The following is a 15,617-nucleotide window of genomic DNA, read 5'->3' on the forward strand; positions in this document are numbered from 1 at the left end:
TCTGCAGGGCTGTCTCTCTCTTGTTCCAGAGCAGCTATGAGCCATGACTCTGAGGGCAGTGTTTTCCTGCTGTAATAGACAACAGACCAATTCAGATATGCATTTCTGCCCACTTCCCTGCTACTATAGGTCTTGAGAATGACTCTGACCTTGTCTTGAAGGACCTTTCTCCTAGTACCCAACCGGCCCAGACTATTTTCATTCCCAGACCTTCTGAGAATGTCAGTCAGTCCTCGTATCAGGATTCGTCCCTTCCCAAATATCCTTACTCAGGAAGGCAGCAAAATCTGACATCCCAATCGAAATCCAGTTCACTTGTGGTTTGGTGTTTGAATGGACATCAGATCTAGAATACTCTTGCTCAACAGCTGTCCAAGTCATTCTTAATCAAAATAGGAAAGATTCAACCAGGAGTTGCTATGGAGCTAAATTGAAATGTTTCTCTACCTGGGCACAGTCTTCCTCAGACTTTGCTGGTATCCTAGTTGTTTTAGATTATCTCAATGGTTACAGGTACACTAACACATGGTGGTGACAATGGACCAGCTCAGTCAGTGGCGGGATTTTCCACTGCCCCCTAGGCCAGATGAAGGGTTAAAGCGAGATATCCTAACTTTTATAGACTGAAACAAACAAGCTGGGATAAGCAATTTACGGATCATCTTACATGTTCCATGACATGTTTGTTACCTCCCCTTGTACTTTTCTCTTGATGTTTCAGATAAAATATCCCTGTTCATTACTTTTGTCAAATTATTTTATTGTGTGCTAGGTTGGTCTGTTCTAGTGCTGCCCTGCTGGAATGTGTTTACATATTCAGTGTGTTTTAGCAATGCTAGCAATATTGGTGCTGAGTTCATGTACTGGACACTGGCTTGCAGGCAAGCACCTGCTTTTGACAGGGCCTGACTGTTGCTCATAGCATAACTTATGCTGACTTAGGTTCAGGCATCAGGCCTTGCACCAGGCCCATGCTTGAGGTTCTCTTTCTACTACACGTACTAGTTCAGACCTCTGCTGCAAATGCTGCAGTGGGAACTGCAGTACTTCCAGCATCTTTGCTGACAACATCCTTCCACCCACCTTCAGTCTGATGCATTGCATACACAGCGGGACCTGCACTTGAAGAAATGGAGGTTGCTTACCTTACAGTAACTAGTCGAGATGTGTGGCCTCTACCTGTATTCCACTACCCGTACTACTTCCCCTCTGCTTCCAATCCTATTGGATTTGCAGTAAGAAGAGGAACTGGAGAGACATCGACCCACACTGCCTCTTCAGCCCTCAGTCTGGAGGACTAGGAGAACGACTGTGCATGTGCAGGCCAAAGTACATTGCTTGTTAGAATTTCCGGACTTGAGCGCATGGCGCTCATGCGTACCCATGTGTGGTGTATATAGATAGGGACCATACCTCTTGGAGATGTGCATTGTGATAGACCCAGGCCAGTTGGGTACAGCAGAGTAGTAGAAGGCAGATATTCTGGTTACTGGATAAGCAGTTTTCTGTTCCCTGACTGACCAGAGCAGGGGCTGCTCCATTGTAGGGTGGACACATGACTCCAATTAGCCTGCGAAGAGTCAGTTGAAGCCGTTAGGCTAATGAGAACACCTGACTCCAATTAACCTGCAGAGTCAGGTGAGGCTGTTAAGCACCTGGCTCTAATTTAAGGCCCCTCCGATACTATAAAAGGGCTCACTCCAGTCAAGCCAAAGGGAGCCAGAGGAGAGGAAGTGCGGCTGAGGGGCTGGGTAATGAAGACACCCTGAAACCACTGGAAAGGGAGCCCTAAGGTAAGGGTGAAGAAGGCATTGAGAGGGAGAAGCGGGGAAGCTGTGAGGAAGTGGCCCAGGGAAATGTAGCAACTCTAGCAGTGAAAGGTTGGCTGCCAACAGCTGCTGCCATTAGGGTCTCTGGGCCGGAACCTGGAGTAGAGGGCGGGCCTGGGTTCCCCCCCAACCCGCCACTACAGGAAACACCTCCTGGGAAGGGAAAATAGGTCCCTGTCAAGACAGGAGACTCAACAGAGACTGTGGGAGTTCTCTCACCAATTTCCTTGCTGGCTTATGATGAAAAGGGCTCAGTAGACTGTACCCTGGCCCTAGAGAGAGAAGGGCTATGTGGAGGGTCGCAGTGAGCCTTGGAGGCTAGCATAAACTGCCTGGAAGCGCGAGACCCACGGAGACAAGGTCGGAGCTCTGCCACAGCATACTTCACACCTGTTTCTCATGCACATCGAACAACTACACCAACCTGCCATTCATTCATTACTTCATACCCTCATGACTAAGTCATACGTACTCTGGCTCATCCCCATTCTTTTTCAACCTGCTGTCTTTAGTCAATCCCTGCTCAATCACCAGTTCAGGAACTGATTCCAAAAACATTCCCAACTCAATCAGAACTTCATTCACTCACTATTAACCCCAGCATCAGATTTATCAGTTCGCTTTTCCTTCTTTTTCCCCTCACCCAATTCATCAGTTCTCTTCACAGCTCCACTAAATCTGTTCCCATACTGTCGTGTCTCTTTAAAGTTATGTAGCTGTCTCAACTCTTTGCCCATTGTTGGGCCACCTCATAGTAAATGGTTGCCCCTTCGTGTCTTTCCCTAGTCAGGTCTCAGTTCTTCCTCTCATAGCAGGTGTTTCATCTCTGCTTCATTTGCAACATTGCATCCATCCCCTAGATTGTGGAGGAACTGGGGGTTCTGTCCCTCTCCTTTGTCTAGGAAGGGTCCAGGTAAGGAGCCAGATATCTTGTGTTCTCTCTGTGCCCGGAGAGTGGACTTCCAGAACTGGGTGAGTGCAGTTGGCAGCTTTAGAGCAGTATCATTGTCAAGCTGCACATTGTCAAAATACTCTGGGCCTGGCCTCAGCCAGCCAGGAGATGAAGAACCACCATGTTTTGGTCCAGGAGAGTGGGAAGCCTGGAGGAACTGCTGATCATCATTCCTTAGTCCCTATATGCATAAGGTAGGGGGAATCAAGGAGGAGTCAGGTGCTCAGAGGATTCAACAGGTGTCATTGCAGGGGTTTCTTCACTCATTCATCTGCTGAACTGAGGTAGAGAGAGAAAAGGTCCTCTTACAGGCCCAAATTTGTAACAACTTCTCTCTTACCACCTGTCACAGCAGCAGGGCTACATTCAGTTCACATTTCTAATGTTATTTTCTAAGGTTAGAAGATGCCTTTAAAAAGGTTAATTAGTTATTCATGGGGGGAGAGCTAGCTCAGTGGTTTGAGCATTGGCCTGCTAAACTCAGGGTTGTGAGTTCAATCCTTGAGGGGGCCATTTAGGGATCTGGGGAAAAAATCTGTCTGGGGATTGGTCCTGCTTTGAGCAGGGGGTTGACCTAGATGGTCTCCTGAGGTCCCTTCCAACCCTGATATTCTATGATTCTATGAAATTCTAGTCCCATTGAAGTCCACTGTATTCACTATGAATCCAATCATCAGAATTAAATGGGACCAGGATTTTAACTTGTACATATTTTCTGTGTATTCCGTATTTGTGTATCTTGACATCCTTTCATGTAATGGTCTTATTTCCTTTCATGTGAGTATATTTATATTAACATATTCCTTAGAATTTGTGTGATATCCTGAAATTCTTTATAAAAAGACCTGTTTCCCTGAAATGCTGTAAAACTGTAGTAAAAATGTGCATTGGCCATGTTCTTTACTATGCATTATTGCAAATAATGTTAATATCCAGTGTTTTGTTAAACTAACTGCATTCATTAGCCTATCCAGCATTTTAAATCTGTAGTTGATTTTCAGGACATCGGCTATGTTTTAAGAACAATTCCAAGTTTAGTTTAGTTTAGTGGATCACTAGATGTCCTGGCTTTCTGAAAAAAAAACAAACGAAACAAAACAACCACACTCCACACACCGCCAGCACAATGCATAGTAGTGTAAAGTTGAGAGTGGAAATAGGTAGATATTTCATATTGTTATCATCCTTCTGGTTCATTTGGGTTTAGGATATTTACTTTGGATTGTCTTTTTTCAAGTTGATTGTTGAATTTCATATAATTTAATTTGTAAATTAATTCAGACTTTTTTTTTTCAAACTTTGCTTCTCTCAGAGAAAAATACGCAATGATGTTTGATGAACCAGTTCTCTTGCAAGCTGGCTGGTGGTATGTAGCCTGGGCACGAGTGTCAGGCCCTAGCAGTGATTGTGGATCTCACGGACAGGCCTCTATTACAACAGATGATGGGTAATTTATTTTTGTGTCTCTTATATATTTGTATGAAAGAAAGCATCTAATATTACTTGAACGAAAGTTGTTTTTTTCTTTCAGCGTTGTTTTCCAGTTTAAGAGTTCCAAGAAATCAAATAATGGTACAGATGTTAATGCAGGACAGATCCCTCAGTTACTATACAGGTAATATTTTCATCCATTTTTGGGTCAGGTTGTGGAATCTCTTTTTTTATGGAAGTACTGTAAAGATAAGCCTACAGTGCATGTTAGGGCCATTTTACTGGGTTAGGAAACTGATGTTTGAAAACTTGTGGGAAAATTAAGTTATAGCTGAAAAGAGATACAGAAAAATGTGTCATACCAAAAGTTATTTCCATCTGGTTTTAAAAGGTTGTGGTGGTGTGTTAAGTATTGAGATTGTGGATTAAAATGTTCGCAATATTTTATCCTTAGTTTAGCTGCTAGTTTTGTGAATATTGGTCTTTTCCCCTAAAATAGTGTATTTTTGTGACAGATTGAAGGTCTTAAATGATTTGGCAGGCTTATTGCTGTAGGCTGTTTCTCAAAAACTACCATACATAATTTTGTACTGCAGTGCTTCTTAGAGAAAATACTCAAATTGTGCTTACACAGGCCTTGACTATGTATTTTTGTACTGTAATTGGCATGTAGTTGGGTTTAAAGCTTCTGGGCAAACAGCAGATACTGCAATTCATCACCATTTTGTTCTGTGGTTCACAGAGCTTCAGAGCTGATGTGATTAGGTCCTATGATGATGTCCCTTGAATAGATATGTGGACAGGGTTGGCATTGGGCTTTGTTGCAAGGATAGGTTCCTGGGTCAGTGTTTTTGTTCAGTGGTGTGTGGTTGCTGGTGAGTATTTGCGTCAGGTTGGGGGGTTGTCTGTAAGCGAGGACAGGTCTGTCTCCCAAGATCTGTGAGAGTGGGGGATGAGAGTTAATGGACAAGTCTTCACTTTGGGATTTGCTGGGAGACAGGATCCTCTTGTGATGCACCCTCATATTTTCCATTTCTTAAAGACCATTTCTAATCTTAAATCCCATGTCAAGGTTTACCTTCCAACTTGGATCTCACTTCAGTGTAATAGCCTTGACAATCTTCTCCTAATTTTCTCTGGGATGAGTTTCCCTTTTCACTTCAGCAAAGATGTAGCCTTAACATGACTGTGCCTCAATCCAAAAAATCTCTACGTTCTTTATTCCACAGACTCTGAGAATTTTCTGTCTAGCAGGGCTCCCTTCCATAAGTGCAATAATTTGGATGACCTGTTCAGATGCTAGAAGAGAGAGCATATAGGGCCTTTGTGTTGACAGTTTAAATGTTTGTTTGAATTGATTCATCTTGTTGTATAATTAATATGTAAGCCACCTAATACTCACTATTTCACCTTTATGAAGGATTACCATCTAGATATCCAAGTCTGCAGCCTTGAGACGCAAAGGCCTGCAGATGGTGGTACTTTCCTTAGTCATAATTTCTCTCTCTGTGTGTTCATCTCCTTCCTTCTTTTGTGTGACACTACTTAGGGCCTATGTCTCAGTAGTCTTGAATCTGGATTATCAAATGCACTCTGCTGGAGATCTGGACAACATTATTCTACCTGTAATTTGGGTCTCATAGGAACATATCTGCCAATCCATAGTTCCCTCTGTTTCTTCATCTTAATTCTGTTTCACCACAAAAAGATCCTGAATTAAGCAAATCTTTGGCTATTGCTCCTGAGGTCATGTGCCTTGTCCTGTATTTTTCTGTGTTCTCAAGGCCAACAGAAAAACTTCTCAATAATAAAAACAGAAAAATTCATTAGTAAGGCTCAGATTTTGTCATGGATATTTTTAGGAAAAATCACAGACCGGTCATGAGCAATAAACAAAAATTCACGGAAGCCCATGACCGGTCTGTGATTTTTCCTAAAAATATCCCTGACAAATGAGGAGGGTCCAGCACACACAGCAAATGGACAGCTCTGGGTTCCCCTGCTGCCTGGTGGCTAGGAGCTGCTGAGGGCCCACCGCCAGAGGCGGCTGAGAGCTGTGGGGCTGCTTGCTGACAGCTCCAGCCACAGAGCAGAAAATGTCACAGAGGTCTCTGGAAGTCACGGATTCTGTAACTTCCATGACATAATTGTAGCCTTACTCATCGGTAAGGCTGCGACTTTGTCACGGCCAGTGTGGCTGTTTTTGGGGCTGCCTGAGCAGCCCAGTCTCACCGGCTGCTGCTGGTGAAGTCTCAGGCCACACACACCCCCAGCAGCAGCAGCAGGAGGTTGGGTGGGGCGGGGGGTTGAGGCACGGGAGAGGGTGGGGGCTCTGGGTGGTGCTCATCTTGGGGGGGTCTCCCTAGAAGTGATTCCCAGCCAATGGGAGCTGCAGAGCTGGCAGCTCATGGAGCTAGTAGCTTAGGGAGGGACGTCTCCGCTTCCGACTCTATCCCCCCCCAGACCCTTGAGCACTTGCTGCCCCCCCCCCCTCGAGCACCCGCGGCCCTCCTCGGGCCACTGCCCCAAGCACCCACAGCACTCCCAGCCGCTGTAAATTTCTTTTTACTGCCCGTGACCTGTCCATGACTTTTACTAAAAATACCCGTGACTAAAAGGTAGCCTTACTCATCAGTGTTTGCTTGAAGGACAGCCCTCCTTCCTAGTAGTGCAGAATCCAAATTGGCAGATATATTACTATGAGAAGAATTGTTACTTTAGAAATGAAGTGAAGTAAACATTTCTAGGTAATCCCATTAGGCTATCCCTCTGCTGCATCATCGCTAACCAGTACATTAAAACAAAACATGCGTAAAAACACAATCAGGGTTTCTTATCTCATTTCTCAACTTCTGCTTGCAGGCTGCCAACAAGTGATGGCAGTGCATCAAAAGGAAAACAGCAAACCAGCGAGCCTGTGCATATTTTAAAGAGGTCATTTGCAAGAACTGTCTCAGTGGTGAGTACTAGTTAGTCTTCAGTTTCTATGTTTTCATTTCTCATTGCAAAATCTAAAGATTTCAAGGAAAAAATGGTAATTTTACTGTATTTTCAGCTATAACTTAATAAAAATTTGCATACATTGAGAGGAAGCTAGATGTATTAGTGTATTAAATGCGATTTTTTCACTTCTCCCTCAACATTCCAATGCAAACTCATTTCCGAGTAAACTTTGATTATCATTGTGGTTGTCCAGATTGTATAATAGCATATTTATTGCAGTATGTTTTTACCCTTTAATGGGTAACCTAGTTTGGAAAATTGCCTTCACTTTTGATGTTAAAATATTCACATGTATTGATAGTATCACAAATCATTGTCTTCACTAGTTAATAAGTTGTTAATGATTCCACACCGTTCTGAGGCACCTAGTACTATTTATTGTCTTGTGCTGCCTTCAGAATATAACTGATTCCTAAGTAGTTACTGGTGAGATTAGTTTTTCTCCTGAATAAATTACATTACTTTGCACTTCCAGAGCACATACTGTTTGTGGATCTCAAAGCACTTACTTAAGCCTCATTACACTCTATGAGGTGAGGAATATACATAGGGGCACTGAAATACAGCCACCTCTGAAGTGGAAGACCCCATCTGTTGAACACTGCATATCAGCACAGCAGAACAGTTTAAGACAAAATAAAGAATAGTTGAAATTCCAAGAAGACCCTTACATAAACAAAATATTTGTGAGTTGGAATGTGGCCATTTCACTCCTCCTCTTACAAAAAGTGCCATGGGATCTTTATTGGTTGTAAATGGTGATTAGTTTAGTTTTGAATTTCATCATATGACTTTACGTCTTGTCTTGTACAGCACCGAGCATATGGTCAGCACTTGGCAACTAATAATTGTCTGAAAGGTTGTGCCTCCAGGAGTATACTTCCACATCTTAATTTTCTTCACTGTTACAGAGTGTCTGGCCCCTTTAAGGGGAGATGAGCCCAGCCCCATCTGTGCCATGACCCAACTCTCCTGCCTAGGTGGGGAGAATGAGGTCAGGTGACCCAGATCAGTCTTGGGGTAGATAAGGAGGGGGCCTAAAGAGACAAGAGACTGCAGCTTGGTGTTGGCTGATGCCTGCAAGCACTGCAGAGAGTAAGAAGGCTCCTGCAGGGCCTTGATTCAGCAGAGGGAAGGCACTAATGGGGAAGAAGGCATTGGAGAAGGCCGAACTCCAGGCAAGAAGTACTGGGAGAGCAGTAAGCGAGACCGTCAAAGAAGGGGCTGTGCCCAGGTTGAAACTGGAGCAGAAGAGTGTTTGAATGCTGAAAGGAGGACAGAGACCTCAAGGAGGAGTGGCTGTGCCCAGTGTGAGACTGAGGCTGAAGATACTTTATTTTGAGTTTATTTTATGCTAATAAGCCAGACCTCAAGAAGAGGAATTTTTATTGGGCAGAAGCCTTTATGGAATTATTGAGGAGCCTGAGTGAAGAAGAAAATAAGGCAGAGCGCCACTGGCCATAAGGGGCACCAGGGAGGCAGCCCACCCTGTTACATTCACCAGCTCTTTTTTATGTCCTCTTTTATGTGGCCGTCTGTGTTTGGAATTCCTTTAATTACGCAGTCTGTTATCTGCTGTCCTCCTTTAAGTTTCTTTTTAAAACTTTCCGTGTGGCCAGAAAACCCTTGTTGCCTTCTTTTAATAATAGCAGCATTAAAACAAACTAACAATTACTCTCCACCAAATCTATGTATATTTCAAGATATCTGCTTTACTAAGCCAAGCAGTCACATGATTTTTATTGGGTGTCCTCCTTCCTTATTTTGCCGATGTTTGTCATCCCTTCTCATAACATGTCTTAACCTGAATTGTAAACTATTTGGGATGGGAACATCCTTTCTGGTTAGGGCACTTTATAAATAAGCAACACTTTTTCCCCCAGAGGTCTTAGGTGTTGCGAGGCAGTGTCCCATGCAAGTACTGACATAGTTTCAAACCTGATTAGCTTGTAAGCTCTGGCATTGACAGCACCAGGCATGTAGTTATAGATTCTTTTTCATTAAGGCAAGGATGCATTCAGTTGAAAATAAGTATTTTTTTGAAAATTGTCCATGGTACTTATTCAACAACTGAAAACAATTTTTGAAAGTTTATTTTAATTCATTATAAATTAATTAGGGCTATCAGCTATGTTGATCACCTGAATATTTTATGTATGATAGAGAGGCTTATCTTCAGTTTTCAGTTTCCACTCACAAGACATTGTTATATACAATGCAGGCTGCTGGGGGTGTTATTTGTGTTTATAATAGTGAATTACCTCTGGCATTTTTCTTTTCTCATCCTCAAATTAAAAGCACTCTTTAATGTGGTTAGTAAGGTTTTGTGTGTGTATTGATGTAAGAGGTTTTTTTTTATATTACCGATGTAGATAGGTGCCATTAGTTTGTAATCTTCCTTAGAAATTTGAACTTGACTTTTTTTCCTTTCCTGAAATAGGAATGCTTTGAGTCATTGCTAAGCATTCTTCATTGGAGTTGGACAACCTTAGTCTTAGGAGTTGAGGAGCTTCGGGGATTGAAAGGATTCCAGTATACAGCTACCCTTCTCGATCTAGAGCGGTTGCGTTTTGTGGGCACTTGTTGTCTCAGGTTGCTGAGGGTCTACACGTGTGAGATATACCCCATGTCAGGTAATATTTTTTGTCTTATGCATGTGATTAATATTTATCAGCAGACAGGTAACATAAAATATGGAAATAACTTGAGTAATAAGCAAAATTTTCAGTTTATTGATTTTTAGCAGCTGTATCACAGTTTTAAATATTTTTAGTGGAGCAATTTAAGAGAGTAGGGATTGATGCATTCAGAAATAGGAAACTTTTGCGCTATCAATTATATGCCTAATGGAACATACAACTGCACATGTTTGATTAACCTCCTAATTATGTCAAAATATATTTTCATGCTTAAGTAGACAGCTATGCCTTCAGGACTACCCTGTGGTTTGTTATCCAGTTTCTGTGCATAGTATTTGCTTTGCTAGTAAGCATAATCAATTAAAATTTGAAAGCAAATGTGTTTGCTGTTTTCACACTTGCAAGCTAAGTGCATCTTTATTAAAATTTAGTAGCATCTGTATATCCTTGTTTTGTTTCATTAGGATCTAGGTCTGAAAAGTTTCAAGTTCTCATGTATATTTAACGTTGCTTAATTTTGATTTGTCTTGCTTTGTGTTGATATATACAATTACTGAACTGTTTATTTAAATTTTCTCTTGTTAAAAATATGCGTATACTATTTTTAACTTTCTGTGTAACTTGTGTTTAGCTACTGTATATAATTTACATTGTAATAGACAAGAATATACACAGATATTTTGTTAATTGTAAATTTAATGTTCTGCTTGTTATCCCCCTCTAGCTACTGCTAAGGCTGTTGTAGAGGAAACAAGCAAGTTAGCAGACTGCATTGGGAAAACAAGAACCTTGCTGAGAAAAATTCTATCTGAAGGAGTTGATCACTGTATGGTGAAGCTGGACAATGACCCCCAAGGATATCTGAGTCAGCCCCTGAGTCTTCTAGAAGCTGTTCTTCAAGAATGTCATAACACTTTCACAGCCTGCTTTCACTCTTTCTGTCCAACACCAGCTCTACAATGGGCTTGCCTCTGTGACTTGCTGAATTGTTTAGATCAGGTATACATTGAATAACATCACTGAACAGTAGTTCTTGCAATGCTGTGCTGTGCTCTAAAGAGACACAAAAATAAGATTCCTATTCTACTTTCTTTTTCACTTTTTTAGTTTAATTTTTATCCTGCTTTTACAATTTGAGTTGCTATTCACTTCTATAAATATAGTATAAATCCTATAACCGCTGTCTTATGATATAAGGTGCAGTATTCTGGGTGGGGCTTATCTTATGAATTGAAACTGACATTTGTAAATATAGTCTCAGATAGAAGGTGTAATAGAAAAGGAGGAAGACAAACAAATTCTTAAGGCTTTTATAGATAACCTTTTGGAAACACTATTTTGGAAAATGGTGTAGGATGCATTTATTTACTAGATAATTTTTTATTTGGTATTTGTGTTTGTGGGATTTGTCTTTGGATGGAAATACTTAGTTGAAAATGCACAAAACATTTTTATTAATTAAATTAAAATATCTTAAATGATACATAAAAAAATAAGCATCGGCTTTGCTTTTAAAACTTTAATAAACAAAGTATTAACTGTAGTTAGTGAATTGGCAGATTGTTTTTGGCCACCACAGGCTGGATTTTCAGAGGTATTTAGATTCCTAAAGATGCAGATAGTCACCTAGTGGGATTTTCTGAAGCATCTATGCAGGTTAGTTGCCCAACTCCCATTTATTTCAATGGGAGTTCATTAGGCAACTAACTCTCATTGAAATAAATGGGAGTGTCACAGTCCCAATAGTCCCTATTGAAGCTATGACCTAATGTGAATAGCTGTAAATGAAACTGATTTTGTTAAGTGTACTAAGGCCAACTTTTATGGTTAAAATCACTCATATGCTTAAGTTTATTACTCAGCTGAGGAAATAATTTTCAGGTTTAAATATTGTAATTTGATAATGTCATAAATTTGGGAAGTAAAATAACATTTGAGAGAAATAATGTGTTAATAAACTTAAGTTAAAAACTATTTGAGATCCAAAGAGTGAAGGTAATGTAAAATATACAAGAGAATTGACATTTTAATGCTTTGCTACTTACAGCAAACATTTTAAAAATAGATTTAATAACTAAAGTACCACTGGAAAAAGCCTTTCACTGTGATTTAGAAGCTTCTTTCACAAAAATTAATATTAGTTATAGTGGTGCAGTAACCTGAATGTTACTAGGAGAGAGTATCAGAGGGGTAGTCGTGTTAGTCTGAATCTGTAAAAAGCAACAGAGGGTCCTGTGGCACCTTTAAGACTAACAGAAGTATTGGGAGCATAAGCTTTCGTGGGTAAGAACCTCACTTCTTCAGATGCAAGGCTTGCGTCTGAAGAAGTGAGGTTCTTACCCACGAAAGCTTATGCTCCCAATACTTCTGTTGGTCTTAAAGGTGCCACAGGACCCTCTGTTGCTTTTTACTAGGAGAGAGGAAACTAGTGTGAGAATAGAAGGATGGTCCTTTGTTTAAAGAACTAGACTATAACTCAAGAGATCTGTGTTCAGTTCCCAGTTCTGCCTGAAATATACCCTGTGACACCTTGGGCAAGTTACTTAGTCTCTCTGCTCCTCAGTTCCCATCTGTAAAATGGGGATAATAGTACTTCCCTACTTCACAGAGGCATTGTGAGGTTCTCAGATACTATTGTGATGGGGGCCATATAAGTATGTACGGTAGAATGTGCACAAAATAATAGTATGAATTTGAAAACCTATACTTCACTTACTATTTGTTTAATATTTTCTCTCTCTCTTTTTTTTTTTTTTTTTTAAAGGACATCCAGGAAGCAAACTTCAAAACATCAAGTAGCCGGCTTCTTGCAGCTGTAATGTCAGCCCTGTGTCATACTTCCGTAAAGCTGACCTCTATCTTTCCTATCACTTATGATGGAGAGGTGTTGCTGCGATCCATGGTCAAACAAGTCAGCACCGAGAATGACTCTGCACTGGCCCACCGTTTCCCGCTCTTGGTAGCCCATATGGAAAAACTTAGTCAGGTTAGGAAATTTTCTGAAATCTATCTAATTTTTTTGTAACAGCAAACCAATAGAATGGAAAGGGAATTTGGGTCTGCTTTATAGGATTGTAGCCGAGGTTGCCTAAGTGTTTCCATCCTAAGTGGCTTATTTCAGATGCTTACAACTTTGTCAAACATTCATCTTTTAGGCTGAAACTTCCCACATTTGTTTTCAACTGGAGAGAAAATTAAATTTTGGAAAGTTGAATCAAAAGTAGCTTAGTCATTTGAGTACACTGGGGAAAAATACCCTTTTGTCGCTATTAGTTTTACTACATATTTTTCATTAATAATCTCAGTTTTTTATTGACTTTGCACATATGACCACATAAGCTGAGTAAGGCTTTTTTTAATGTGTTCCCATGATTGGTGAGACTGATAGGCATTAATGAATGATCTCACACTACTTTTGGATCATAAATAAAGCAGGAGTAAGAAGTGATTGAGGCTGGTACCTGGGAGATCCCAGCTTCGTTCAGAGATTGGAAGGTCTGCAATGAAAGAGTCAGAGGACCACACATAAGCAAGGATTTAAAAAAAAAAAAAAAATCCACAAGCCACCCAGCCTCCACAATGAATGAAGCATTGTCCTGAAGCAATAATATTATATGTTCAAAAACAGTACTGTACTTTAATGAATCAACATGACAGATCCTAGATGTTTTGAAGGATTGGTCACGAAGATATGGACTTGGCCTGGGTCCAGAATCTTGTATAAGAAGCCTTTCATATGGGTGATAGGATTAAGAGCGCTGCTGCCTCAGCTCTCAGTTGGAAACCTGAAGATCTGCTTCACTGCAGTAGTCTGGGTTCCACCAAAAGTTCAAGAAGAAACCTGAAGAACTACCCTACATTGGGGAGAACTGCTTTGGGAAACGGCAGAAATCTCTCTATGGAAGGCAGAGTAGATGTTTAACTGAGTTGGCTCTGGTGTATTTCACTTTCCTCACCACTATTTGTGGGGGTGGTGATATGTTTTTCTACATTAATGATTGGCTTTCAACGTGTCCAGTACCTCCTTACACAGACATATCCGCTCACTAGCAACAGAAATGAAAGCATTCTAGGCCCCCTGTCTACAAGCACCTGGCTTTTTAAGGGGTCCAGAACATCTAGACAGTCAGCTACTTGCTATAGCTTGCCAAACCACCTTACGGGGGGAGATTGGGGCCATTTACCATGCCAGTTAGAGGTCCGTAGCTATCTAGAACACATGGATCTTGGTATTATGGCTTACTTGCAAGATGAAATTTTTAAAAAAGCCCAACCTCTGCTGATTGCCCCTGGCCTCTGGGTACACTCTTGGGTATGGCCTTATCAAGAAGGGACACAGCAGGAAGTAAATTCCTTCTGGCAAAGAGATCCATTTATTCCAGTTTCTTCCTGATAATGAAAGATAGGCAGACTCCAACCCATTCTGGTGCTATGGACTTTAATCAATATTTGGTCAAGAAAATATTCAAGATGGTCACATCTTTTCTGTTTCTTGCCCTGGATGCTATTGATTCTTACCTATAGGGAAACTTCCCTATCACCACAGTATCTTAGATTAATTGTAGCCGGAACATCATGAGTACGTTCAGGGCTTTGAGGCTGGCATCAGTCCCAGTTGTTTTCACAAAATGCTGGGTAATGGTTGTGGCTTTCTTGCACAGTTTGGGAGTTCACATGTTCCCCTAAATGGATAATTAGTTCACCCATGACACCACTCTGGAGATATCAGATTAATCTAATTTACCACTGTTGTCTTTTGTGGTGCATTTATTTGGAAATGTCTGTGTCACAAAAATAGTGATTGAAAAGAAGAAATGTTAAGGGGCTTAAATTATCATGCTAGTTGTGAGCTCCATATTTAGTAAAATCTGCCGAGAGTGGAAAAGGAAGGTTAAACCCATGTTAACTCAGTGATTTTTCAAAAAGGGTGTTAATGACTTGCATAAAAAAAGATTATTTGGGAGATAGTTTCTAGATGAGTGGGTGTAATTGCCATTCGTGTTTGTTCGCATTTTGAGTGTTCTCATCAGGAGGAGAATAGTTCTCAAACTAAAGGTTTATATCCTTGAAAGAAAAGCAGTTATAAATGAAACTCTCCTGCCAAATCCATATACTGCTCAAAATTGAAAAAGTGCAATTGTGCAATTTCTCGATTTCCTGTTGACAATAAAACAAGGTGTTGAACTTGGGGGGGGGGGGGGGGGGGAATCAAGGTCATTTAGTGCAAGATGGATTATGTTTTATGGAATGATATTATGTTATTGGTAGCGATTTCTCCAGTAAGTTATCGTTTGTGCCTTTGTATATGCAATGTGTATATACTGCTGTCAAGTGAGACACTTCCTCATCTTGATTATTTTCATAGCACCCTGTTTTCGTTTTTTAAAATGTTCATAATAGCTTTCATTACCTACAGTAAAGACTCTATAGAGGTTGGAGTCCCTGAGATCAAGGATATTTTATAAAGTTAACCGCATTTGAAGAAAAAAGGTAGTGTGCAACATTCCTAGTGTAAACTAACAGTTTTTAGCTAAAAATACCCACCAGTTTTATAGTAGAAGCACAAACCCGAGATGATGAATATATCAAGAAATATCTTCAGTAAAGAATTTTTACATTTAAGTAATTTTGCTATCCATAGTACTGAAAAGCAGCAAGGCTGGCTAGATAGTACATGCATAATATAGATACCTATAGATATGTATTTATATAATACAATGTGACTCTAGTTTTCCTTAATACAAATAACTTCATGTAGTTGTG

The 15,617-nt window shown here is 40.6% G+C and overlaps 1 protein-coding gene across 28 annotated transcripts in view; it reads left to right on the plus strand.

Annotated features, from left to right (window-relative positions):
- Positions 1-15,617, plus strand: part of MYCBP2 (MYC binding protein 2) — a 384,804-nt gene that overhangs the window by 171,264 nt on the left and 197,923 nt on the right. For all 28 annotated transcript variants that reach the window (XM_008178543.4, XM_008178544.4, XM_008178547.4 and 25 more), the window contains 6 exons: positions 4,094-4,228; positions 4,313-4,396; positions 7,075-7,171; positions 9,656-9,848; positions 10,579-10,853; positions 12,619-12,840. In XM_008178543.4, the coding sequence (XP_008176765.1) occupies positions 4,094-4,228; positions 4,313-4,396; positions 7,075-7,171; positions 9,656-9,848; positions 10,579-10,853; positions 12,619-12,840 (1,006 nt within the window). The remainder of the gene's footprint in view (positions 1-4,093; positions 4,229-4,312; positions 4,397-7,074; positions 7,172-9,655; positions 9,849-10,578; positions 10,854-12,618; positions 12,841-15,617) is intronic.

This window comes from Chrysemys picta, chromosome 1 (genome assembly GCF_011386835.1).
Source record: "Chrysemys picta bellii isolate R12L10 chromosome 1, ASM1138683v2, whole genome shotgun sequence".
NCBI classification, from domain to species: domain Eukaryota; kingdom Metazoa; phylum Chordata; order Testudines; family Emydidae; genus Chrysemys; species Chrysemys picta.